The sequence below is a fragment of the Chelonoidis abingdonii genome, chromosome 5 (assembly GCF_003597395.2).
Source record: "Chelonoidis abingdonii isolate Lonesome George chromosome 5, CheloAbing_2.0, whole genome shotgun sequence".
Lineage (NCBI taxonomy): Eukaryota > Metazoa > Chordata > Testudines > Testudinidae > Chelonoidis > Chelonoidis abingdonii.
The window spans coordinates 16,941,212-16,966,943 of record NC_133773.1 but is presented as its reverse complement, the minus strand read 5'-3'; the positions used below and the strand labels follow the sequence as shown (position 1 = coordinate 16,966,943).

Below are 25,732 nucleotides of genomic sequence, written 5' to 3'. Positions count from 1 at the left end.
CCGATGAATCTGAGTGGAAATTTCTCACTTCATGTGCTAGCCATGAAATATGTCCCAATGTTATTTTACAAATCAATATATATTTTTTGAATCTGTAGTCACATCTCTGGTATTATCTGTTGAAAATAAGGTATTTGTAAACTAATCTCTTTGGGCTCTATTCAGCGGAAGTCTTATATGGACCTCCAACATACATGTGGAACCATTTCCTGCCAGCTACTCAGTTGCCTTCATAGGAATCAAATATTTCTCACTGAAGCCAATAAAAACATTCACATGGACTTCCACAGAAGTTGAATTCAGCTTGTAGAAGTTGAATTCAGCTCGTAGATAACTACAATGATTATTAATAATAATGGTTGTAAAATATCCATTTCTGATTCAATTTGTACATGAATCTAGCCCATGTGAAGATATTCAGAATGAATCAGATAGTGGATCAAATTCAGACCAACAGTTTTTCAGATATTGCCCCTGCTTTCACCAGATCTGAACTTCAAACAATAAAGTTAAAAAAAATGTATGGATAACATTCTGTCATGTATCTGCCATGTCAGCTAAAGACTGGTCTAGTGATCCAATTTGTCAGTTATTCAAAATAAACTCAGCCAGGCTGTTTTTGGTTCAAGGCCTCCATTTTTGATCTTGTATGAAAAAAGAATGAGAGAGGAAAAGAGAAACAATGCTCAGAGATTTTTTTCATATTGAAATATTGATCCAGTTAAAGAAAGTGTACGTTTCACTAATTTCTTATGATTTATTTTCATAGCAAGCTCACAGCAATTGACAAATATGGACCTTTTTTTTTAAATATGAAATAGTTACCGAAAGCTGCAATATAGAAATATAATGTAATTATAGTCCTGTCATGTCAATAACAGTTTTAAAATATTAAATAGAGGATATTGTTTGTAAAGTAGATTATATAAAAATACTAAAATAGTTTTAGAGAATAATATAAGACCAGCTTTAATACATTGTTTATTGTTTTTAAACAGCATTTATTTCTTGCATCATTATCTTATTTTTATAGCCAATAGTTGCTAACACTAAGGGGAAAATATTGTAAACAAGAGCCCAACATGAACAAACAGCTACTTCCCCAATAGGTTCAGTATGGGTCGGTGGATTCATGGATTCTCTGGCCATATTCCCTGTCTGACTCTCTGCCTCCAACCATGCTCTAATGAACTGTGCCAACATGGATGATGACTTTGTAGTGCATGGCGATTGCTGAATCTCTCAGCACAGACATCTAGAGAGGTGCTGTAGAACTACAATGGTTTTTGCATTATTATGGGCCTTCTATTACTTGAGGGTCTACCAGGGGATAGAGTTTGCTAAGAATTCCATACAAGGCCACAAACAGTATCTAGATATCATGTGTCTTTACATCTGATTACAGCTACTGCCAATTATGTGCCAAGACAGTATGTATGAACAGTAAAGAAAAAAGAACTCATGGTTTCTGAAGAGAGCTTACATAAAAAAAAAGTTAGGATTTAAACTAAGGAAGGAACTTCTGACAAGGACTATGCATTTACACCCTAAAAGACCAACCTCATGAAGTAACTTGATTTTTTTTTCTTTAAATGTGAAGAAAATCAGGATTGTGGATCCTTGCACTGCAAGAAGACACAGATTTCATCCACTTGCAGGAAAAAAAAGTGGTTATTAACTTTTCTGTAACTGTTGTGCAACACATCTTGAAGAACATGCCCATTCCACTTCAGCACATTCCCAACATGCCAAAACCAGAGATGTTTTCTTCAAAGTGGTACCCGTTGGGGTGGTGCATACTGAGGAGATGGTTCTGTCCAAGTAAAAAGCTAGCACCCTCCTGAGTTCCAAAGTATGCAATGGTTCTTTATCCTTATGAGAATGAGGATTTGGAAAAAAAGTTGGTAAGTAGAAAGCTTGATTGAGGTGAAAATCTGAAAATCAGGAATTTAGGTAGGGGACATAAAGAAACTATCTTTTTTAAAAGACTGTATACAGAAGTTCAGCAACCAATGCTTGCATCTTTGCTACCCTCCTGGCTGAAGTAATAGCTACTAAGAATGCTACATTCATGAAGAAGTGTAATAAGGAACTGTTCACACCAAATTTAAATCCCTGTGGTGGGAGGAAATAACCTGTCCAAACCCTTCAAAAATTGCACCATCATAGGGTTAGAAAAGGTGGCTTGCCTCTCTGCAGGAAGACAGAAAGCTAAGATAGCTACCAAGAGAGCTCTCAGTGAACTGAGAGAGCCCTTTTCCTTTCAGGTAAAGCAAAGAATCCAGGATAACTGTAGGGAAAACTGTAAAGAAGGAATACCTTTCTATTCAGACTCCACAGAGAAATACTTTTATTATCTCTGGTGAACAATCTTCTGTTATTGAGGAGGATGCTCTGACCTTCTAAAGAATATTCAGCCTTCTGAGGTTTAAACCACTGAGCATCTACACGATTATGTTCAGAATGAGTGGCTGGGATATAACATCGGATGGTAGTTCTAAGAGATTAAGTTGGATTCTTGAGGTAGGGTTATGTGATCCCAAATCAAGCGATTCAGGAGGTCCAAGAACCAGCATTGACAGGGATAGACTGGTGCTATTAGAATCACAAGAGCACGATCCTTCCTGAGTTTGTGACATCTTCAGAATTAGTGGGATAGGACGACAGATATGCAGTAGCTTTCTCTCCCACAACAGCAGGAAAATATCTGTCAAAGAATCCAGACTGTACCTGGCCCTTAAACAAAACAGATGGCATTTCCTGTTCAGCTGAGTAGCAAAGAGATCTCTGTCTAGTACTCCCCAAGTCTGAAAGATGAATTTTACTTCACTTTGTCTGAGATATCATTTGTAATCCCTGATGAATGATCTGCTGAAATGATCCACTGAGCAGGTCTTAATTGCTGGAAAGTGTGAAGCTTTGAGTGTGATTGCATTTTCGATCTAAAAATCCTATAGATTTATAGCTTCCTGGCAGGAGGCAATTTGACCTGGTTCCTTCCCTCTACCCACGTGTTCAAGCAGAACATAGCAACTGCATTATCCTTGAGGAGTTGGAAAACCCAACATGCCAGGTGAATTGCTCACAGCTCCTGAACATTTATGTGGAGACAGAGATCTTGGTCTTACCAGAGTCCTTGAGCCTGGCAGTCCCCTAGGTGAGCCCCCAACAGAGATAAAACATCAGTGACCAGAGTCATCAAGGGCAGAGATGGGGAGAAGGGAACCTCCTTGCACACTTTCACAGGATCCATCCACCAATCTAGAGAGCGCACTTTCTAGCACATGAGTCAGCATGTCCAGCAGACTGAGTGTAAACAGACTTCATCTCCTAAGGTGAAGTCTGTCATGCTGAGTCATGTACATACAAGCTGCTATGTGTCCCAGAAATCTGAGAAAATTCCCTGCCTTTGTGCAAGAATGGGCTTTGAAGTCTGAGCAGACATCCAAAATTGCCTGGAATCTGGCTTCAGGTGAGGATGCCCTCACCAGGGTTGAGAACTGCTCCTATAAACCCTATTCTCTGCACTGGGACAAAAACTGACTTGTCCATGTTGATGAACAGGCCCAGAGAACAAAAGAGGGACTTGATCTTGCATACCTGCATATCTGCTTTTCTGAGATAAGCTGCTACCACCACCATGCACTTTGTGAAGACTCACAGGGCTGAACAAAGACTAAAAGGTCAGGACAGCAAACTGATAATGAATATTGCCCGCTACGAATCTTAGAAACTTCCTGTGGCTCTGGTGGATGGCCACATGGAAGTAGGCATCCTACAAGTCAAAGGCAGAGTACCAGTCTTCAGGATCCAGAGAAGGGATAATGGAGGCTATGGTAAACCATGTGAAATATCATCTTCTTTATGTAACTATTTAGATTTTGCTGGTCCAAAATAGGTCTGAGACTCCCTTTGGATTCTGGAATAAGAAATCAGCTGCAGGGAAAGGCTCCAGTAGTGGGGAGATACCACAGCCTTCCCCTGCTGCCTCCCCCAAGCCAGAGCCTCTCTTTGCTGCTGGCGGCTTTTCCCTGTGGTGCAGAAATAGCAGTGTAGAGATGGGAGGCATGGCTTGGGCATGCAGAGAGCCCTGTAGGGATCTACTCTAAGGTTCTGCCTTTCTGTCTACACAGATATTTATACCTGTGCTAGTGGAGCATGCAGTATATGTACTCTACACTTCCCCTCCCCCCATAAGTACAGAGATAGCCTGTGATTGATCAGGGTGTCTTGGGATGCCTCTGGACTACTAGAGGATGCATTTGCTTCCTTCTGGGGGTATAAACACCCAGTGATCTAAGGGCTGCCCTAGAGTCTTTCAGGGTATGTACAGCTTCATCTATTTTCCCTAAAACAAATTAAGACCCTCATACTGAAGATCTTCTATTGTATTCAGAAGAAAACCTGATGAGTATAGCCAAGGGAATTGGAGCACAGTGACTGCAGATGCCATCACCATAGCCACAGAATTGGCCCTATCTAAGGGTGCTTGAAGGGAGGTCCTGGCAACCAGTCTACTTTCAGGAACCATGGCTTGGAATTCCTGCCTAGCATCCTCTGGTAATTTGTCAGACGATTTTGACATATTATCCCGGATGGAATAATCACTTCTGGCCAAGAGAGCCTATTTGTTCATGATCCTGAACCGTAATCCAGATGTTCTCTTCGCTGCAGAGAAGCTGGTGTCTCCCATAAGACCCTTGTAGGCTCTGAGATGGCTTCATTAATAGGTAAAGTCACCCTACTAGGCTCTGGTCTCTGCAAGATTTCTGCTAATTCTCCTGTACAATTTGTATACCAAGAGAGCGAGCCAGTATGCCAAGAGAGCTAGCCAATTGTATGTCTTATAATCATCCTGGACAGGTAACAATGCCTCTAACACTGTCACTCATCACTCATCTGTCATGTCAACACTACCATTCATCTGGTGAGGAGGATGACTTATTCAGGAAAGGCTTAACAGGAACATCCTGAACTGAAGGATGCTGTCAGGCTGAGCCAGCCGGACCAGGTTCCAGCCGAGAGGACTCAGAAACCTCAGAAGTTTCAGCTGAGATTAGTAGTGAGACCAGCATTCAAAATCAGACATTGCCTCTGAGGTGACCTAGATAAACAAAAAAAATAGAGATAAAAGTGAGGTAGGAGGCATACCCCATGGATTCCAGTGGAGCCACTGATAAGGCAAAAGGACCCCAATTAAAAAAGTGTCCCATGGCTCCCTGTCTCAGGACTGACTTCCATGAGAGTGTCAGTGCTGAGCTCTCAATCTTCCACAGGCAGGTGGAGAAAAGTGGAGCCCCTCTGTGATAAGATTGGGCTACATCTGATTCCACCTCTCACTCTGAAGAATTGGAATATTCAGACAACTGTAGTGGTGCGGTATCATGCAGCGCAGGTGCCTGGGATCTATGAACAGATGTGTTAGGTACTGGACAGAGCATCCATAGCTTACCCCAAGAAGGTACCAGGTAGCTAGGCTATGATTGCTCACCATCAGTACTGAGGTCTGCTGCACGGAAGCCGAGAGGAATACCCTCACTGATGCAAATGGTACCAGAGTTTGTAAAGTAGTAGGCACCGATAATTCTATGTTCTGAACAACTGGAGACCCCGGTATTGAGAGGCAAACCAAGTCTCCAGCTGCTGCCTATTCCTCCGGCATTGCTGGTATTGAGAGTCCCATATGTTCAGAGATCTGCTGCACAGAAATAGAAAGTGCAGTCAACTGAGTCAGTCTCAACAGCACCAGAGTCTGTTCCAGAGTCAATGACTATCTGATGGGTCAAAGGAGCATGCAGTACCAGTGAGTGCTTGTGCCCTACCTCCAGTACCTGCATTCCTGCTTGAGGATCTTGCCAGAGACCTCAATCTTCTAGAAGGAGAAAACCTTCTAGTTTTAGAGACATGTGCGTCATTTGACTTCTTCAGCCTTGTGTATGGTACCAGGGAAGAGGAATGGCCCTTCCCTTCTGAAAATCTCCTACTGGGAAAAATGGCAATGCGCAGAGGAGTGCTCCTAGACAGCGTGGAGCACCTCTGAGTACATACAGAGCAGCGCGGTTCTGAGGAACGAGTTAAAGCTGCTTCTGTTACAATCAATAGAATAGAATAAAGGGGTACCACTGACCATAAACACTATTACAAGTTTTAATAAAAAGAAAAGATTGTACAGACAACACTGACATTCCAACAACTGACCATGGGTGGTGAGATGGAGCAGAGGGAGGGCCAAGGCAGCTCCACCCCTTTATTCCATCGTATAGCAGCATAAGTGCATGGAGGGCATATGCGCAGCCCTGATAGATGCAGCTATGGGAGAAACATCTATGACTTGAGTGTACGGTGCATGCACATACACCTGAGGTAGAATGGACACGTGCAATCACTTGAAGAATAGAAAGTTTTACCTGTTATAATGTACCATGAAATGGAATTTGATGTATATTTTATATTTCAACCACAGAAGTGACTTGTTTGAAATTAAGTTATGATTACTTGCATGACTCATACAATTTCCATAGGGATTTATTAATTGGACAAACGTGGGTTCAGTTAAAAGGGAAATAAACATTTGCACAATACCCTCTTTTTCTTGAGAAGGGAGCACTTTATAGATGTTGGAAAATAGTGAAGGGGAAAAAGATCATGTCAGCACAATATTGTTGGTCATATACAACGCAATCTTATGTTTCATAGAGTTTTCAACACAGGAAATGGGTATATTAGAAACTGCCTGATTCATAGGTTTTTCTGAGTCAGCTACAGTGGTTTCTTTGAATGGCTCTGAAGGAACAAGCTGTAACCAGTGCTTTTATACCAGCTTCAATAATACACATTTCAAAGCCAAAACAGCCCAGTTGTGTAACTGTTTACACAGTCAACATTCAGTGGGAAAATTAGCATCAACAAGTTCTACTCTACCAAGCCTGAATCACATCTGATATCTTAATTACAGTTCTGAGTATTGTGAGGACAGAAAGGACAGATTTTATTTTTGATTTTCTAATCAGTAAAACTGGGAGAATCTGTAGCTTACTACTGTTTTCATGAAAACTGAAAAGACTCCATCTACCCACTCAGAACATCAAAGTTTACTGATGTTCAGATTAGTTGACCTAAAGTCCGCAAGGTCACCTATTATAGTAGGAATTTGTTCAAATACAACTATATTCCATTATTACGTCTATCCAGGTACTTATCTAGCCAGGTGCCTCCTCACTGTAATATCAGTGAAAAAGATGATAAGATAAGTCAATTTAAACAGTATCCCAAGATATGTACAGTAATTATGGGGCTTACTTTGACACATAAAAATAGATCTGTGGGTATTACACAATTTTATAGGCTTTCTAATACAACAGATGATGTGTGTTTTGAACAGTTTATCAACTTGACTCAACAAAAAATATGTTATGCATACCAGCTGTGACAAAGTTCCTCCTCTACCTTGGTGGGTCCTGCGCTTCTTGGCAGATTTGCTCACCTCAGTGATCTTACCCACAGTCTGGGTCAACTTCTCCTGTGTCTGATCAGGAGTTGAGAGGTTTGGGGGGAACCCGGGCCCACCCTCTACTCCAGGTTCCAGCCCAGGGCCCTGTGGATTGCAGCTGTCTATAGTACCTCCTGTAACAGCTGCATGACAGCTATAACTCCCTGGACTACTTCCCCATGGGCTCCTCCAAACACCTTCTTTATCCTCACCACAGGATCTTCCTCCTGATGTCTGATAATGCTTGTCTCCTAAATCCTCCAGCAGTACACTCTCTCACTCTCAGCTCCTTGCCTTCTTGCTCCTCACTCGCACTCCTTCTCCTCTGGCTCCTCCCTGCCTGACTGGGGTGAGCTCCTTTTTAAACCCAGGTACTCTGATTAGCCTGCCCTGATTGGCTGCAGGTGTTCTAATTAAAGTAGCCATCTCCACTGCCTTCTAGAAAGGTCTTAATTGGCTCCAGGTGCCTTGATTAATCTGGAGCAAACTGCCATTTGGTTACCAGGGTACTAGGGATTTGTTTAGCCTGGGGCTAACATACCTGTTTCTCAATACTTTACTGTAGCCATCTGGCCTTGCCCCATCACACAGCATGTGGGTGAAGTCTAGGTGCAGAAAATATACAGCTCTATGAAGAAATGAAGAACTTTCTGCCTTCAGAATGAGTTTGAGCATATAACTGAATGCTGGAATTTAAGTGAACTCTTATTCATGAAAGTAAGAGACCCTTCAGCTGCACATTCAAAACAGGGACGAATTGTCACCTAGCGCCCACTCCATCATTCTTTGAATCCACTTTCTACTGATCACTTCTTACTTTTCCAGATCTCATTTTTGAATAGGGTTGGTAATTGAGGGAATGTGTACAACACCTTTGTCATGACCACCTCATTTTTATAAACATCATTCTCATAGATCAATTTGATGTACAGATAACCTGTGCAAGCTAAAATTCATAGGGAGAAAGATACAGTTTGAGATTAACCTATTATAGTGCAGAGAGTTTTGGAAGTCACAGTCCAGGGCTGTTGTGGCAGCAAACACATTTTCTTTCCCATTACCACTGAAAGAGCTTGTTTAATCTGCACTTGCTCCCCTCAGAAAAAGAAATGGATCCTTTACTTTATGAAGCATGTTTTTGTTATTCTTTGCACATTTGATAACTCAGATAGGGATGAAGTTTGCCACTGCAGTAGGGTAGGTCCACGACTGGGGCAGAATAATGCAACATCTTCTCTGGATGGGTTTGGGCAGATACAGTTCTGGAAATAGCAGGGAAGCTTCAGTCAAGAAAATGCAAGTTCAGAGCCTTCCCCTACAAGGATTACCTAGATCAAGAATTGAAGCGCTGGGTTCACTATTGCCTAAGTTTGACAATACCTCCCCACAATAATACAGAGAGCTGTGGATGTCTGGGCCATGCTCTAGACCATGACAACCTCAATTATAGCCCTTTTCTAATCTTATTCTTGTGGGGAAAGTATTGAGGCTACCATGACAGGAGAGCTCTGATATGGAGATTATCAGGACAAATCTGATATTGTTCAGAGCCTTCACATTTCCTTGGCTTCTTTCAGGTTGACGTTTGGTTCAGGTATGGTACAACGCATGGATTAATCTCTGTAAAATGGAAGATTTCAGGCAAGAATAAAAGAGCAGTAATCAGTAGGAATTTTCAGCAGTAGCAAAGGGTTGATAGCGTTAATCAAAGCAAAAGAAACCATAACTAAAAGATTCCGCAAGCTAGTGTTCACTTAGCACCTAGCTATGGGATCCTCCCTTCCCACAGGCATTTTCCCACTTTTGCTTTTCATCAGCCCTTCTCAAAGCCCTGCCACTGAGGAAGTGACAGTAAAACTAGAATTAACCTTTGTGTACTGAGGGGCAGGTAAATGAGCGGGGCAGGTAAATCAGCCTGCACTGTAGCACAGTTTCTCTGGTAGGGAATCTACTTCTAGCAATGCAGAATGGTTACATGGTCATGCTGATATGTTTAAGTATGCCACAACACTTTAACACCACTGACCATCACTTGCAGACCCTAGATGGAATGGGAGGTATTAGTCTTGAGTAGTTCTGCTCTCTTCTGCCTGCTTGTTGCAAAGGGTGGTTTGGGGCAATTTCTCACTGGCTCAGAGAGATATGAAAGTTTCCACTTCGTCACCTCCTGGTCAAAATGCATGAGCCACTAAGGACTTGTGTGAAGTGACCTGGGCTTCGTGACACCCAGCTGTGTGTTTCATTATCATCGGAACCAAGTCATGCAGTGACTGCGCTCCCCCCGTGCTTAGCTGGAGCTGTAGTAATTCCCATGGCCTGGACAGCCCCTGCATGAGGAAAAGAAGTGGACCTTAGACATATAGCATATGCTGAGAAGATGAGGCAGGGAACTCATTTATGTAAGTTTCTCATCCACTGACCAGCTCCAGAAATCCTGGCATGTAACTGACATTTGGGAGAAGTTTTAGCCTTGCAAAATAGGCAGTCATTTCTCTGGATACGTTGGTGTGCTCAGCAGCCAGCTTACTTGGCCGTACAGACCCAGTATCACCCAAAAGACCATGTATAATTTCAGCTGTATAGAGCCCTATTAATAATACTGGTGGAATGTGTAAGATCAATAGTTACATAGCTTCATAACAAAATTCTTGAAGGCTAATCAAGTATTTGATAGAAAAAATGATAATGTCTTCTGTATACATTTATGACCACAGCCAACAAGTTTATGTTCTATACCAACATTTCTAAACAAAAGTGTATTAGGAAAACATTATGGATCTGACTTAAACCAACAAAATCCAATTGATAAAGGCTGAAACAGCATATTTAATTTACTTTGTTATATGTAGTTACACACTGGATAGCTTGAACAGTATTCACAGTTCCAGAAACTCTCAATATATAATCAGAGGCCATTTTAGGGGTCCACAAATCATATCATTGCAGGGAGTATCTGAAACTGAGACCAGATGTCTCCATTTTGGTGGGACACTTTTTTTAGGGGCTGGATCACATTCTAGCTAACATATTTAAGCCTATCATCTCATTATCCAGAGCAGTAATACCAGGGGAGTGCTTAAGGCCTATCTCATATTACTGTGATGCTCCTGCTCTTCTCTCCATCCCATTGCTCTGCGTGTAGTGTATATGGCAAACTGTCTACAGAGCAGATGAGCAGAGAACGAAACCAAGTCAGCACAGAGGAGGTAGGATGGGCCCTGCAATACTGGAAAGAACCTTTAGTGTTCTTATTACAAGGAGTGGGCAAACCCAGGGCTTGAAACAGCTACTTAAAATTTAAGGCTACTCACCAGGCCAAAATACACCAGTTCCCTGAACTACTTCTCCTCCTGACTAGTCTCCTGATGGTTGAGTTCCACCTTCTGCTTGGGCCAGGAGACCCCAGTCTCCCTCTGGCTCTTGAATTAATGCTATGCTCCACCTTACACTAAATCAGTCAATACTCTCCCTCCCAATGAATAAATACCAGGAAAACTCTCACATCAAACCACTTGATACTGTTGCCCCCTGCACAGACTACAAAGAGTCCTCTGCTGTAGCAGGAGCCCTTTTGCTACTCCTTTTGCTTTCAGAAGTCTGGCTATGCTAGTAGGGGCATAAGGTTTCTCTCCTTCTAGACTAGAGGTCCCAGACAGTCTTAGGATCAGTCGTAGTGGATCCCATGCCTCCCACCTTAACAGATGTTGGCGAAAAGACCACCGGGGCACCAAATTGTTGGGGAAAAACCACCACTCTATTGAATTTGAATCAGATAGCTTGAGACACCTTTATTGATTACAAGTGTGCACACCCAGGGAGAGCCAGTGGGTCACCCTAGCAAGGGTTAAACTGCTCTGCCTGTTACAAATGTTACTGAGCTTATAAAGGTTAAAACCGCAAAACGTCACACATAGATACAGCCTTATTTGGAATACAAATTGCCAATGCTGCAAAACATGACTAATATTTACCCTATGGCATACATATTGCTATTTAGCAAGCAACTCTTACACATTTTCCTATTTTCCTGTTATTGTCTTTGCCAGTCAAGTCTGCGGTTTGACCGTTCTAGCACTTTTTCTGTAGTCCCGACAGCAGGCTCAGCTGTTGTAACTTAACAGATCTCCTGGTTCCCCTTTATCCATTTCTAGTTCCTCTTTTTGGGGCCCTGACTACATCTTTCTGCCTTGGCATGCCCTTTGTACAGAAAAAAAAGCTAAGCTAAGGCTCTAAATTATTTTTGCTCAAAGGCCTAGGCGCTAAGACAATGGGGGGGTTTATTTTCCCTATCATAGAGGACTCTTGTATTGGGGAGAGGGAGCCTCCCCACTGCGACCAGCCACCCAGGCAGAGAGCACTGTCTAGGGAGAAGGCTCCTGCCACCCCCAGCAGAAGATTATGTGGGAGGGAAGCATGCAATCTTTCCACCCTCACATTGACAAAATCCTCTGCTTGGCTAAGGCAACTGGGATACCCACAGTAATCACTGTTCCAAGGGATGGGAGTGGCAGCTTCTCATATCAATGGTCAGCACTTCCCTCATCAGCTGTCTCATATGCGGCAATTACCAGATCCCATCTTTTTCCTAACACAAGCAGCCATCCTTCACACCTCTCCACAGTTAACAGTTTTGGAGGCTATCGCTATGTTTTCACTGCAAAAAAAGAAAAAAGGGAAGGGAGTGTATATGGTACAACCCTATAACTCCCACTTGGGGTTCACTACAATGAGCCACCTCACGGTAAAACTAGAGATAGGTATTGCTAGTTAGCTAACTCAGTGTAAACACACCCATCTTTTTGCAGTGAAGACTTGGCTTTAGGAAGAATCAGTAAATCACTCACATTTGGGTCATGTCTGGAAGGTTTCTTCACAACCATAATTGCTCAAATTTGTTTTCTTTAGATGAAAGTTTAGATTCCACGGAAGCGATGGCATGTTCCCAGGAAAGCTTCCTACTCACTCTGGGGAAGTGGACTTTCCAAACTCTCGGCAAACTGGTTTGGATCAAACATAGGGCAAGTTCAACTTTTGATCCCATCTCAGAATGAACTAAAGAAAACCTTTCTGCAGGTTTGGAAACATTTGGGTAATGTTTTGCAGCTCAAAGAAGAATTGTGCACTTCTGCACTAATTGTTTTAACAGAAACATAAGGACAGATACTTCTGTCAGTGAAAACTGGCATTGCGTTGTAGACATCAGTGCAACTGGACTTCAATGGAGCTATGCCCATTCAGCCATAGTAATGGCAAATAGTAATTGGCAGACTGGTTCAAATCATTTCTTTATTAAGTGAAACAGCCAATACCAAAAACTTCAGAGAAAGACACACAAAAAAATCTCCAAAATTTATCGAATCAATTATTCAGTGCCATACACATGGGAAAATTCTTCTCTGATCATCCTCACATGAATCAGCTTACACACATAAGATTCAACACTATTAGCAAGCCTAACTACAATGGTATATTCAGTCAGGAATTTATTCAGTCCTTTTCAAACCCAGTTATAGTTTACCTCTCTACCCTCCTGTGGTAATTAATTCTCAAGAGCTGTCTGTATTTATTTCCAGCTTTAAATTTACTAGGCCTGTCATTAATTTTATCTAGTGACCCTCTTCCTTGTATTATAGGTTAGATTTTGAACAAAGACTTTCACCTGAGCTTGCAAAACTCCTGCTTTATTACTGTTTTTATAAAAAGAAGATTCCAAGATGGGCACTTATCCTGTAACTTCTGAAGCACATTTTTAAGGTAGCTGTTTCTCCCAGTGGACAAAAAGATACTGAGGCCACTGGTCTGCTGGATGATCTCAGGCAAGTCATGCCACTCTGTACCTCAGTTTCCCCATCCGTAAAATGGGGATGATGATATTGACCTCCTTTGTAAAGAACTTTGATGAAAAGAGCACTACAGATGAAGAGAGGTAGGAAATATTATTAACTACTGAATTCCTTTTATATTCAGTGCCTAATATTCAGTGCCTCAAATAAATCTCTTAATTCTTCTCTTTTTCACACTAAATCATCCTATTTTTTCCAATCATTCATCATATGTAAATTGAGCCACACAGCTAACCATTTTTGTTGCCTTTTTCTGTACCTTTTCTGCTAGGAAATCCTTAAATACCACAAGAAACACTTTTCCCATGGTACTTCTCAACCAGCTGAAACCACAAGGTGTTTGAAGCCTCAGGAGAAAGCTTGCTCACATAGCTTTTAGAGCCACATTTTCAGCAACATTTCCTCTGCAAATTCTAGTGGCTAATTAGCTAGCCATAAAAAAGCAGATATGGATCCCTGAAATGCACAGGAGAAAAAAAAATAGATACACTTTTACTTTAGTTATGAGAGATGGAGGGGAAAAAAGAAAATATTGTATATATTTACTGTTTGCCTGATCAGCTTCAAAAGTCAGGGAAGAAGTCAGCAACCAGAGTCAGGGAAGATCAAGATCACTGCAACCCCTCTCATAAAGCCAATGCTATTTTTGCAGCATTATTTTAACACAAGGAGAGGGTATCTAGTGACACTGTGAGCACAGAATCAAATAACTCTCAATGTCCCACATAGGAGGGATGAAAAAGCATATGCAGCAGCAAAACCAGTGTCGTCTTTATTGTCTCATCAGTCCAGTTGTGCCACAAATAGTTAAGCGATGTGAATTCATTACAAGCAGATCTTACTCTCCTATACAACAAAGCTAGCAAACATGAATCAAGCCAAGTATGAAGGATCTTCTTCTCCTCAACTATATTCATATAGAATAGTATTACAGGAGCGCTGCCAGCTTTTTTGGCCCCCTAGGTGGCGGAAGGTCCCACCTCCAAAATGGCGCCCCCTACAGAGGCGGTGGAAGGTCCCGCCCCCGAAATACCACCAATGACCGGGGTGGCCGAACATCCGGCCGCCGCCCCCCAAAATGTTAGTGACCTAGGCGACTGCCTAGGTCGCCTAATGGGTTGCGCCGTTCCTGAGTATGTATCAGTATTCCGGTCTAACAGATACTGCTACATGGTGACTATTGATAACTCATTACTTTGCAGTACTAACTCTGAAAACAGGCCTATACAAATTGTGAGAAAAACTGACAGTGTGACAAATCCAGCCCTGCTGTTACTCAGTTTGGTCCAATTTGCTGTAGCACAATGGATCCCAAACTTTATTTGTTTACACATCGTCTTCTTAAAAAATTGTTGTGAGGTAAACGCTCACGTACCATAGTCTGAGAATCCTCGCTTTGGTGAAAATCGCCAATGGCCTGTAAACTGCACTAAGACTCACAAGGTTTAGAGAATCTAGACAAGTTTCCAAATTTGGGGGATGGGGGAGGGAAGGGGTGTCTCTCCTGTTACCAAAACTTTGTCAATTTCTACTTACCTCTCTGCTGAACAATATTTTATTAGCGCCAGCATAACTACATATTGCATTTGTTTGCTTTTTTATAGATAAGGCTAGAGAGTGTAGAGGAAAAGAAAAAGAGGAGATTAAAGGAAATATATAGGAAACTTCTCTAACTTTTGTTTTCTCATTGACAAAGGGAAAGAGATGGGAATGAGGGCCAGCAAAAAATATACGGTTAGAATAGAATTTAGAGACAGAAAAGTCCTATTCAATTTTCCAATCTGTCATCTGACATTACAGGATTGTTCCCCTGACAATATTCCAGAGTGCTCTATCTCACCTAGGATTCCACCAGTTCCCACAGTCTAAATAAATTACGGTTAGAAAATCTTTTGTGATATCTAGCATAAATTTCCCTTGCTCAGTTTCGTTCCATTATTTCTCATCATTCCTCCCGGAAACATTCTAATCAAGTCTTACATGCCTCTTTAGCTCAACCATTAATCTCAGATGTGTAATTTTATCAAGAGTTTTTGGAAAATCAAAATATATTATCATTTCCCTGATCTGCGAAGGCAATCGAATTGTCGAAGAATTCCAATGGGTAAGTTAAGCATGATCTAAGTTAAGCCCCAGTTCTGCAAACTTGTGCATTTTATATGAGTCAATGAGACTATTTATTTATTTTGATTTAAAAATATAAAAAGATGCCTATCCAAGGCTCTAGGCATCTTAACATCATTAATAATACAATAAAATCCCAGCAGAATTAGAGAAATAATTTCACGGGAACTCAGCCAGGCAGCCACCTACAAAAACTCCTTTCTGCTTCTCCAGTGTTATGGGAAGCATACCCTCAGCCTTCTCCAAAATTCCTATCAAACAGACATCTTTTGCAGCACGCCTGGAAGGTCACCAAATTCAATTTTTCTGGACCAAATTGGGAGTCATATTCCAGAGTCCTGGAGACCCTATAGAAAATGCCCTGACAGTCACCTTCTCTCTTTTATGAGCTAGACCTGGTTTAGGCACTTCACTGGACTACAACTATGGCAGTACAGCCTGGGTTGAGAGGCAATCCTTCAGGGAACGCTGGTCCCATATCATATAAGGCTTTATAGATCAAAACCAACACTAAATTGTCTTGGAGGCCAATGTGCAGTAGATTCCACAGCACTGGTATAATGTCATCACAGAGCGTTGCCTCGCTCAATAAGGGACCCACGGCATTCACGTGTGTGTAATGTTATGTGTGTGCTTAAGTAGCCACAAGATTGGTGACTAAATCCTTAACAGGTATCCAAAATAAAAATGTAGTTCTCTAGGTGTTCTCCTATTACATCTCTTTGTACGGTTTCCAAGATTCGCTCCACCAATACCGTTAAATGTGCCTGTCTGTAGATTCCTGGTTTGTCTTTTCAAGCATTTTGTCAAAAACAGGCCTACGGTATCATTTGTCACTTTCCAGTCCTCAGGGATCCTCTCCCAAATAGACAGAACTTTTAAAATGCATTACTCGATGAAAACAATAGGTTTGCTATAAATTACACTAATAGATGTTTTCATGAAAAATGCAATATGTGCTACAAGGTAAAGATGGTAGTTTTAGATATAACTTTTCAAACTATTTCTTATTATAGGATCTCAAATGTACTCACAGCCATTTTCCCACTGCGGTTGGCTTCCTCCCTTTCTGCCAATGCCTTCAGAAAATTATCCTTCAGTTCTTTTCCTGCACTAGATAATGTTCTAGAAAAACAAAAGAACGTGTATTAGTTTTTATTATTATTACAGTAGTAATCAGTGGTCAGAACCCCACTCTGCTTGGTGCTGTCCAGATATAGATTAAAGTAGCAGTCCTGTTGTATTAATATTTATGGAATAAATGGGCCCAGAGAGTCAAAGCTGTTTATACAACCCTGTCATTTTATAACACTAAACTGCCAAACAGGGTTCAAGTTTTTTAATACAGAGATCTCAGCCTGCTTAGTCCCATGGCAAAAACACCATTAAAATATTTTAAAACTTTTCTTAATGGTACAGAAAAGAAGGGAAAACAGTTAAAGGATCCAAAACATAAAGTGTTAAGTAAGGCTTTCATTTTAACAATATCCCTTATTCCCTTTTGTTTTAGCTGCAGGGAGTTTTTATATGGAAAAAGACAACAGACAGTGCCCTAAAGAGCTTAATTTTTTTGATTAAACCATTCTAAGTACCTTTCACTCCTTATGCTATAATTGTACATGTCATACCAATTTAAAAAATAATAATTCATTCGCCAAGATATGCTGTGCAGAAAACCTTGATTTATGATCCTTTCATTTGTGTGATTCCTAATACATCAGGATTAATGAAAACAAATATGTTACACCTAGGCTAGGTGTGGCTAATGCCATACTTACATAAGCATATCAACTTTTGTTAGCCTGTAGGTGTAAATGTAAACATGGGCTACTCTGCGCTTTACCTTTCAGTCAGCAACTATCACACAGGGTACTGATCTGGTGCTCACTGAAGTCACTGGAAGGGCATTGGATTAGGATTATAGGGCACAGAAACATGTTCTTTTATAAAGAAAAGGGAAGAACACCATTAGCACATTTTATTCAGGTTCTTAATACTTCTGCTGCTTTTTCTACTTCTGTACTATCAGGAGCAGAAGCAGCTGGACATATGAACTTGGTTGACCATAATCATGCATTGTGCCCATTCTGAATCTTGAAATGCTAACAGGAACAATGTTTCTTTTTGCTCCATAAAAAAATGAAACAAATGGTGCAGAAACGTTACTAAATCCTAAAAATTACTTATTGCCTTTTGAGTCTTGGAGGTACCCCAGAAATTAGACAATAATTAGGAACGAGAGCCTGACGCCAGATAAATAGAAACCCACACTGAGTCTTTGACAAAATCTTCAACAAACAATTGTTGTTTTTAAACAGACTATACAAATTTTATGGGTCTGATCCAAAACCCCTTGAAATCAATGGGATTTCTTCCATTGACTTACATTTGCTTTGGATGAGGCCTTACAGGAGAGAAGAACATGTCTGAATCATAACAGATTCTTAGGTCCATGCTCCCCCACCCAACTGATGTAGGAACTAAAGAGATTTGTTCTGCTTTTCAACATTAAAACTGTGGTTATTTATTGGAGTCTTCTCCGATAGGTTGCCAAAGGTCAAACAGTGCCCCCTAGTTCAGTGTAAGTCTGTAAACAAGACAATATTATAACTTTCTCCCACTGAAAATACTATCAATATGAATGTTTTAATAAAAGCAACTATATCTCTCAATCTCAAGTATGTAGTGTACCATGTCAGGAAGGACCTCCTGTGTCAACTGCGTATTCCACAATGTTTCAAATAGAACAGTGTAACGAAGGAAAAATAAATGGGGCATCAAAACGTCCTTGTCCTGTCTAGTTATTATTTCTAGCTTCCCAGACACTTCCATATAATCCATGAGCAAAGTAAAGTTATCAACAGTAGATCAACATTTTAGATTTCAAGTCATTTGAACCACTTTTCCAACAATTAAACCTTCAGAGCTTTTTATAACTATTTCTAAGTATGATACTATCTCTACAGCAGAACACACTAGCATATAGCAAGCTGTATCTATGTCTTAAATCAAATAGCAGGAAAACAGGCATATTAAAAGGACAAATTATCATGATCCCTCTATACCTAACTCACGGAACATTTAAAAAAGTAGGAGGTAGAATACCAAGGTGCCTCCAAAATGCACACATCACCACTATCTTCCCACCATTATGAACATAAATCCAATAGACAGTTATTACGTCACCCTTTTTAAGCACCCAGAATCATTAATATAATTATCTCAAATAGGCCCAACCTCTGATGTGGTCAAAGAGCAATTTCACATACATTTTCTGGGACTGCTCATAATTTCAAACATGTGGGTCACAATTTGATGAAAACCTAGCCTACTCTTTTTGGAGACAAGTATTCCCATCTACACAATTGGAAAAAAAAAAAAAAGACATTTATTCAGAATTTTAGCAAGATCAGCAAACACCACCACACTATCATAGAATCAGAAAAAAGTAGGGCTGGGAGAGACCTCGAGAGATCATCTAGTTCCTCCCCCTATGCTGAAGCAGGACCAAGAGTACATAGACCATCCTTGAGAGGTATTTGTCTATCCTGTTTATAAAAACCTCTAATGATGGAGATTCCATCGTTGGCAACCTATATGAGTACCTAACTATCCTCATTGTTAGAAAGCATTCCATAATATTTAAGCTGAATCATCTTTGCTGCAGATTAAGCCCATTACTTTTTGTCCTACCTTCAGTGAACATAGAGAACAATTGATCACTGTTCTCTTTATGACAGTCCTTAACATATCTGAAGACTTATCAGGTCCCCACCACCTCAGTCTTCTCTTCTTGAGACTAAATGTATTCAGGTTTTTTTTTAATCTTTCCTCACAGGTCAGATTTCTAAATCTTTTTTCATTTTTGTTGCTCGCCTCTGGACTATCTCCAATTTCTCTAAAGCTTAAAAATATGGCATCAAGAACTGGACACAATACTCCATCTGAGGCCTCACCGGTGCCAAGTAGAGTGGAATATATCTCTCTCATGTCTTATGTATGACACTCCTGTTAATACACCCCAGAATGATATTAGCCTTTTTTTCTTTTTTGCAACTGCACTATATTGTTGGCTCATATTTGTGATCTGCTATAACCCCCAGATCCTTTTCAGCAGTTCTACCACCTAGCTTCTTATTCCCCCATTGCATTTGATGTTTCTTTCCTAAGGGTAGTACTTTGCACTTGTCTTTATTGAATGCCATCCTGTTGATTTCAGACCAATTCTCCACTTTCTCAAGGTAATTTTGAATTCGAATCCTGTCTTCCAAAGTGCTGGCAATCCCTCACAGCTTGTTGTCAACCACAAATTTTATAAACACCCTCTTCACTCCATTATCCAAGTCATTAATGAAAATATTGAATAGTACCAGACCCAGGACTGACCCCTGAGGGTCCCCACTAGGAACGTCCTCCAGGTTTAATAGTGAATCACTGATAACTACTCTTTGAGAATGGTTTTTCAACCAGTTGTGCAGGCACCATATAGCAATTTCATCTAGATCACATTTCCCTAGTTTGCGTATGAGAATATCACGTTGGACTGTGTCAAAAGCGTTACTAAAAATAAAAAGTCTACAGCTTTGCCCGTCTACTACAGAAACCCTGTCAAAGGCAGAAATTGAGTCTGCTTGGCAAGACTTGATCCTGACAAATCCATGTTGGCTATTATTTATCACCGTTATACTCTAGGTGCTTACAAACTGATTGTTTAATAATTCATTCCAATATCTTTCCAGGTATCAGAGTTAGGCTGATTGGTCTATAATTTCCCAGGTCCTTGTTCCCCCTTTTAAAGACAGATACTATGTTTGCCCTTCTCCAGTTCTCTGGGACCTCATCTATCCGCCATGAGTTCTCAAAGAAAATCGCTCACGTTCTGAGCTTCGCAAATTCCTTATGTACCCTACGGTGAATTTTGTCAGGCCCTGCTGACTTGAAAACATCTAAACTTGTCTGAACATTCTTTAACCTGTTCTTTCTTTATTCTGATTTGTGTTCCTTCCTGCTTGTTGTTGATATTAATTGTGTAAAGCATCTGGTCACAGTTAATTTTTTTTTTTTTTTTTACTGAAAACTGAAGCAAGATAGGCATTAAACACCTCAGCCTTCTTGGTGTTGTCCATTATCAGCTCTCATTCCCTGCTAACCAGTGGATCCACACTTTTCTTCCCCTTCCTCTTAATGCATCTTCATATTTCTTTTATGTCCCTAGCTAGGTATAACTCATTGTGTTCCTTAGCCTTTCTGATTTTGTCCCTACATGCTTGTGCTATTCTTTTGTATTCATCCTTTGCAATTTATCCATGTTCCAACTTTTTGTAGGATACCTTTTTGATTTTCAAGTAATTAAAGAGTTCCTAATGTAGCCATGCTGGCCTCTTACTATTACTATACTATTATTATTCTTACTGTCTTGTCTTTGCATCAGGATAGTTTGCTGTAGTGCCTTTAATATTGTCTCTTTGAGAAACTGCCAGCTGTCCTGAACTCCTTTTTCCATTAGAATTTTCCTCCCATGGGACCTTAGTCATGAGTTCTAGGAGTTTGTTAAAATCCACTGTCCTTATACTGGCACACTCACTCCTTCCTTTTCTGAGAATCATGAAGACTAAAATTTCATGATAACTTTCACCCAAGTTGCCTTCCACTTTCAGAGCCACAAGCAATTCCTCCCTGTTAGTCAGAAATCAAGTCTAAAATGTCTGCTTTCTTGGTTACTTCCTCCACTTTCTGAAACAAGTTGTTGTTCCCAACACATCTGAAGAATTTATTGGACATTTTGTGTTTTGCTGTATGACTTATCCAACAGATATCAGGGTAGTAAGCCTCTCATTACTACCAGGTCTTGTTTTGGATATTTCTGTTATTTCTCTAGAAATGGCTCAAGCATCACCTTCTCCTGCTTTGGTGGTCTACAGTAGACCCCCATCCTTTTCCTCCCACATTTATCTTTACCCAGAGACTAAGACTCACAAGAAATAAAATAAAAAATTACAATGTGGGCAAACAAAATACGAGAAATGTAACACATCACGATTCAGATTAGACAGACCCAAGACTCCTTTGAGGAGTGCTTGATAATAGCTAACTCATTCCAGTAACACAGGAGAAAAGGTAAACAATGACTTTAAACTGAAATTACAGCTGCTCCTATATCTATGAATGTGCCAAACACTTACTCATTTGGAGCCAAATCTGTAAAGATCACCCAGCTTAGTCAATTAAATATCCCAACGAACTTTGGGAAAGTCAGATTTGGGTATCCATATACCTATTGGCAAATAAGGGAAACAAGTCTGAGTGCTGATATGATACTGCTATGTTTGCCACATCTTTTACTGACACTGAAGCATGGTTACCTCACTAGTATGAATATTACAGAATGCATTATTTGTATAAAGTGATGTCTGATTTTGTTACTGCTATTGATACATATTGCAGCTTAGCCTTGCGCTTAAGACTGCAATGGTTCTCACTGCAGGCAGAAAGTACAGTTTCTAGAATTCTGCATTTGCTTTTGGACTGAGCTCCAGGCAGCAGAAACAATATGTTACTGCTAAATAGAGCCCTGGTCTTGCAGTGTACAAGGCCCGTGCTGGACCCAACAGACATCAGCACCCACAAGGAACAGAGCAGCCCATACTAATCTGCACCTTAATAAAACAGAAACAACTTCCAGACACTGAGCAGCGAAGTTTTAGCAGAACTGCTGCTAGGAAATCTGATAGGAAATGGCTGTAATGAGGGTATTTGCCACCTTAAAATGTTTATTGCAAGGGAGCGTCATTGTCAGTCAATATCCATCTGGACTATCAAGGTCACTGTGTCATAACAGGAGCAATATAAGTTGTAGTTACATAAGTGTAAAGTTACAAAAAGTTACTAAGGCTCAGGCTCAGTGTTCATGCCAAGAAGAGAGATTCACTCTCTGAAAAGGGTCCTTTAGCAGACTAGCATATCCATAGTGACCAGAATCCATCCAACTGCAAAGCCTACTTCAAATCAATGGATACATTTTTAAAAAATAAATTAATAATCTGTGTCACTTTACCTGAATAATAATCTCATAGTACCCACCCCTCTCCAAAAGCTGTAAAATAAGTATTCAAGGACCTATAAGCACATAGAAATATTGCACCAAATTCCTGCATGTAATCTTATGTAGGACACCGTTGACCCAAGTACCTCTACTCATTTACTTGGTTTGACTAAACAAGCCAGTCAAATAGATTAAATTAAGGGTGCCCAAGCAGGGGTTTGCACTGATTTAATTAAATTGGTTTAGAAATTAGGTTAAGTTAAAATGGTGCAATTTTCTCACATAGATAAGGCTTTGCATGCATTACGAGTATTTTGCACACTCTTTAGAGTTATTTGATATAAGCCACTGCTAAAGACAGGAGCAGGTAGTTTTTTCCCCCCTGGCATAGCAACTTTTACATTCTTAGAGTTGTGTTACTATCATTTCAGAGAAAAGATCAAGCACATTCCACTCTGAAAAAGCTCCCTCGCACATAAACAGGCTGAAGACTTGGGGTGTGACTAGTTTGGAATTCATCAAGGCTACAGAAATGTTTGTGCCATCTTCCTGCTGGGCTATGCAAGCAAGTTCCCAAGGATGGGAGGAGTGAAGGGAGGGAAAAGAGCTTGTGGTGAGGAATTCTGCAGCTTCCACCGTGCACTGCTCCTATTCAACTAGGTTTATTTAACACTCGGTGACCTGAAAAACCTTGTTTAAATAAATACCAAAAAAAAGTTATTTCCTCAAAAAGCTGGAGTAAGTTCCTTAAAAAGCTGCAGGGTTACAAATGTGTATACCTGTGTGTAAATATTCCACTGCACAGAATCATGCAGTTTGCCACTGCCCTTGAAAAATAGGGGAGAAGCAATGTCAGTAAGTTAAAAATCAAAAATTGTGTTTAATTATTAGCCTGCAAGTTAGGTGTGTAATTATAGCATAACACAGGTAACCCTAACATGCAATGTGCTTATCATTCACCACTTGGAACCACTCCTGCCATTCATTTCAGGCCTCAATATACTCGTTGAAGAGTGTTTTACAATGCAGCCACTTTTTATGAGCCCGCATTATCTCATGGCATTATAATTGTGAAAGGCAGCCTCCGAAGAGAATTACCAAGTGCACACTAAGCGTCAAATGAGTGGCATTTTTTTTTTTTTAGCTGAATACAGCTTTTTTAAAAAAACATCTTCATGGCTATTGATCCCTGTGTTGCAACGAAAGAGTAAAGAACTGAAAACACGTTCAGGAAAGTCTGTCTGGAGAGATAATATGGTTTGATTATGTTTCTTCACACTGGGCCTGATTCAGTGTCCATTGACTTCAGAGGTACCAGATCAATCTTGTTGTGCCTGACATCAGTTCTCCCCTTGTGCCCTCTCATCCCTCCTTGTGCACCAAGACACATAATCTTGCCAGGACTATTTATTCTTCCTTCAATTTTCTAGGCATTTAGAGCCTGCCCATAGTCATTCCAAAACTACATTTAAACACAGTTCACGTAAGCAGGGTTCTAAGTATGATTATTTCTATTACAAGGGCAGAGTCAGGAACTGAACTCCAACCTCTTCAGTTCTAGCTCACTACCTTGAACACAACACCAACCTTCCTCTCAACTCAACTAATATTGTTCCCTTGAACAGAACAGAGAAAGCGATGAACCGTGATCTAAATTATTTAACCAAGCTGTGCTATAGGAGTGCTGTGGTTTATACCATACTTTGGTTGAATGGTTTATAAGATGATACTATTAGCAACCTTCTAGCAAATGCTCTGCAACTATAGTTCTTGAATTAACATAGCCCTGTTTATTTCTTCTTCTATCACGAACACATATGAAAGGTTTTTCCAGTGCAAACAGAAATGAGAGGGGGAAAGTTAGTAGCATTAGCATCCCCGCTGCAAAGCCCTTCACTGTGGAGAGTGCTTAAATTAAATAATGCAGCTTAGAGAAAATAACAGGCTTACTTTTCAGCAGGAGTTGAACTGGAAAAGTAGAATTCTATGGGCAGCAGAAGTCCTGCCTTCTCTTTCCTCTCCTTTTTTTCTGGTCAGAAAACTTTTCCCTTTCTATTTTCATTTTCTTTTAACCATCCAACCCCTTTAGCTGGCACAATGTACATTAGAAGACAGGAAAGTAAGAGCCACATTCAGGGCCAATGATCTGTGAAGACAGGAAAGTTTAGGAGGTGGCTCTTCCTGAGACTCAAGGTGCTGACATTCAGAGATGTTAACAACAAATTTATTTCCATAAATACATATCTTGTTTGACAATACTTCATATTGCTATTAGGACACCATCAGCTCTCATGCAAACCCACTCTTAGTGTAAGACTGTGTCTATACTACTTTGTCATCCTTATTCGGAGGGGGAAAAAAACCCACATCTTTTCAGGTTTCCAGTTTAGAAGTCTTTTTCCTGTACCTCCTGATGGGTGCTGATTCAGTCTTCAACTACTGGGATGTTTATATATAAAGAGAAGAAAGAGTTCTTTTTGAACTAGGTTAGTATTCCTTGATTCTTATTTTGATTGGACCAAGTTGCCTTTTTCATTTTGTTATCATTCCCTGGGGTTTTATTTACTTGATTTTCTTACCTCTTATACCATATGGGTTTTTTTTTAAAAAATAGCAGTAAAGTCACAGGTGGAAATGGAGCAACTCAATTTTCGTTTTAGAAAGCCTGTGGACCTAGAGAATATTTTTTTTATCAAATTGAGATAATGAGAAGAGCATCTAACGGTCTCACTGTTGTCTTTAAAAGTAGACAATATGTTGCAGCTCAGTAGACAGTCTGACTAGTGTGCATATTCTCATATAAAGTTGTCAGAAAGCAGCTGTGGCTCATTTACATACACCTGCCACATAATTGGCACAAAATGAGTTTAAACTAGCTATGGGAATAAAGGGAAACAAGAAGACTTTTTATCAATACATTAGAAGCAAGAGGAAGACCAAGGACAGGGTAGGCTCACTGCTCAGTGAGGAGGGAGAAACAGTAACAGGAAACTTGGAAATGGCAGAGATGCTTAATGATTTCTTTGTTTTGGTCTTCACTGAGAAGTCTGAAGGAATGTCTAACATAGTGAATGCTTATGGGAAGGGGGTAGGTTTAGAAGATAAAATAAAAAAAATAAGTTAAAAATCACTTAGAAAAGTTAGATGCCTGCAAGTCACCAGGGCCTGATGAAATGCATCCTAGAATACTCAAGGAGTTAATAGAGGAGGTATCTGAGCCTCTAGCTATTATCT

The 25,732-nt window shown here is 40.3% G+C and overlaps 1 protein-coding gene across 2 annotated transcripts in view; it reads right to left on the bottom strand.

Moving 5' to 3' along the window:
• The window catches only part of CFAP299 (cilia and flagella associated protein 299), a 403,900-nt gene that overhangs the window by 231,644 nt on the left and 146,524 nt on the right, over positions 1 to 25,732 (bottom strand). For both annotated transcript variants that reach the window (XM_032796851.2, XM_075066772.1), the window contains exon 3: positions 16,491 to 16,581. In XM_032796851.2, the coding sequence (XP_032652742.1) occupies positions 16,491 to 16,581 (91 nt within the window). The remainder of the gene's footprint in view (positions 1 to 16,490; positions 16,582 to 25,732) is intronic.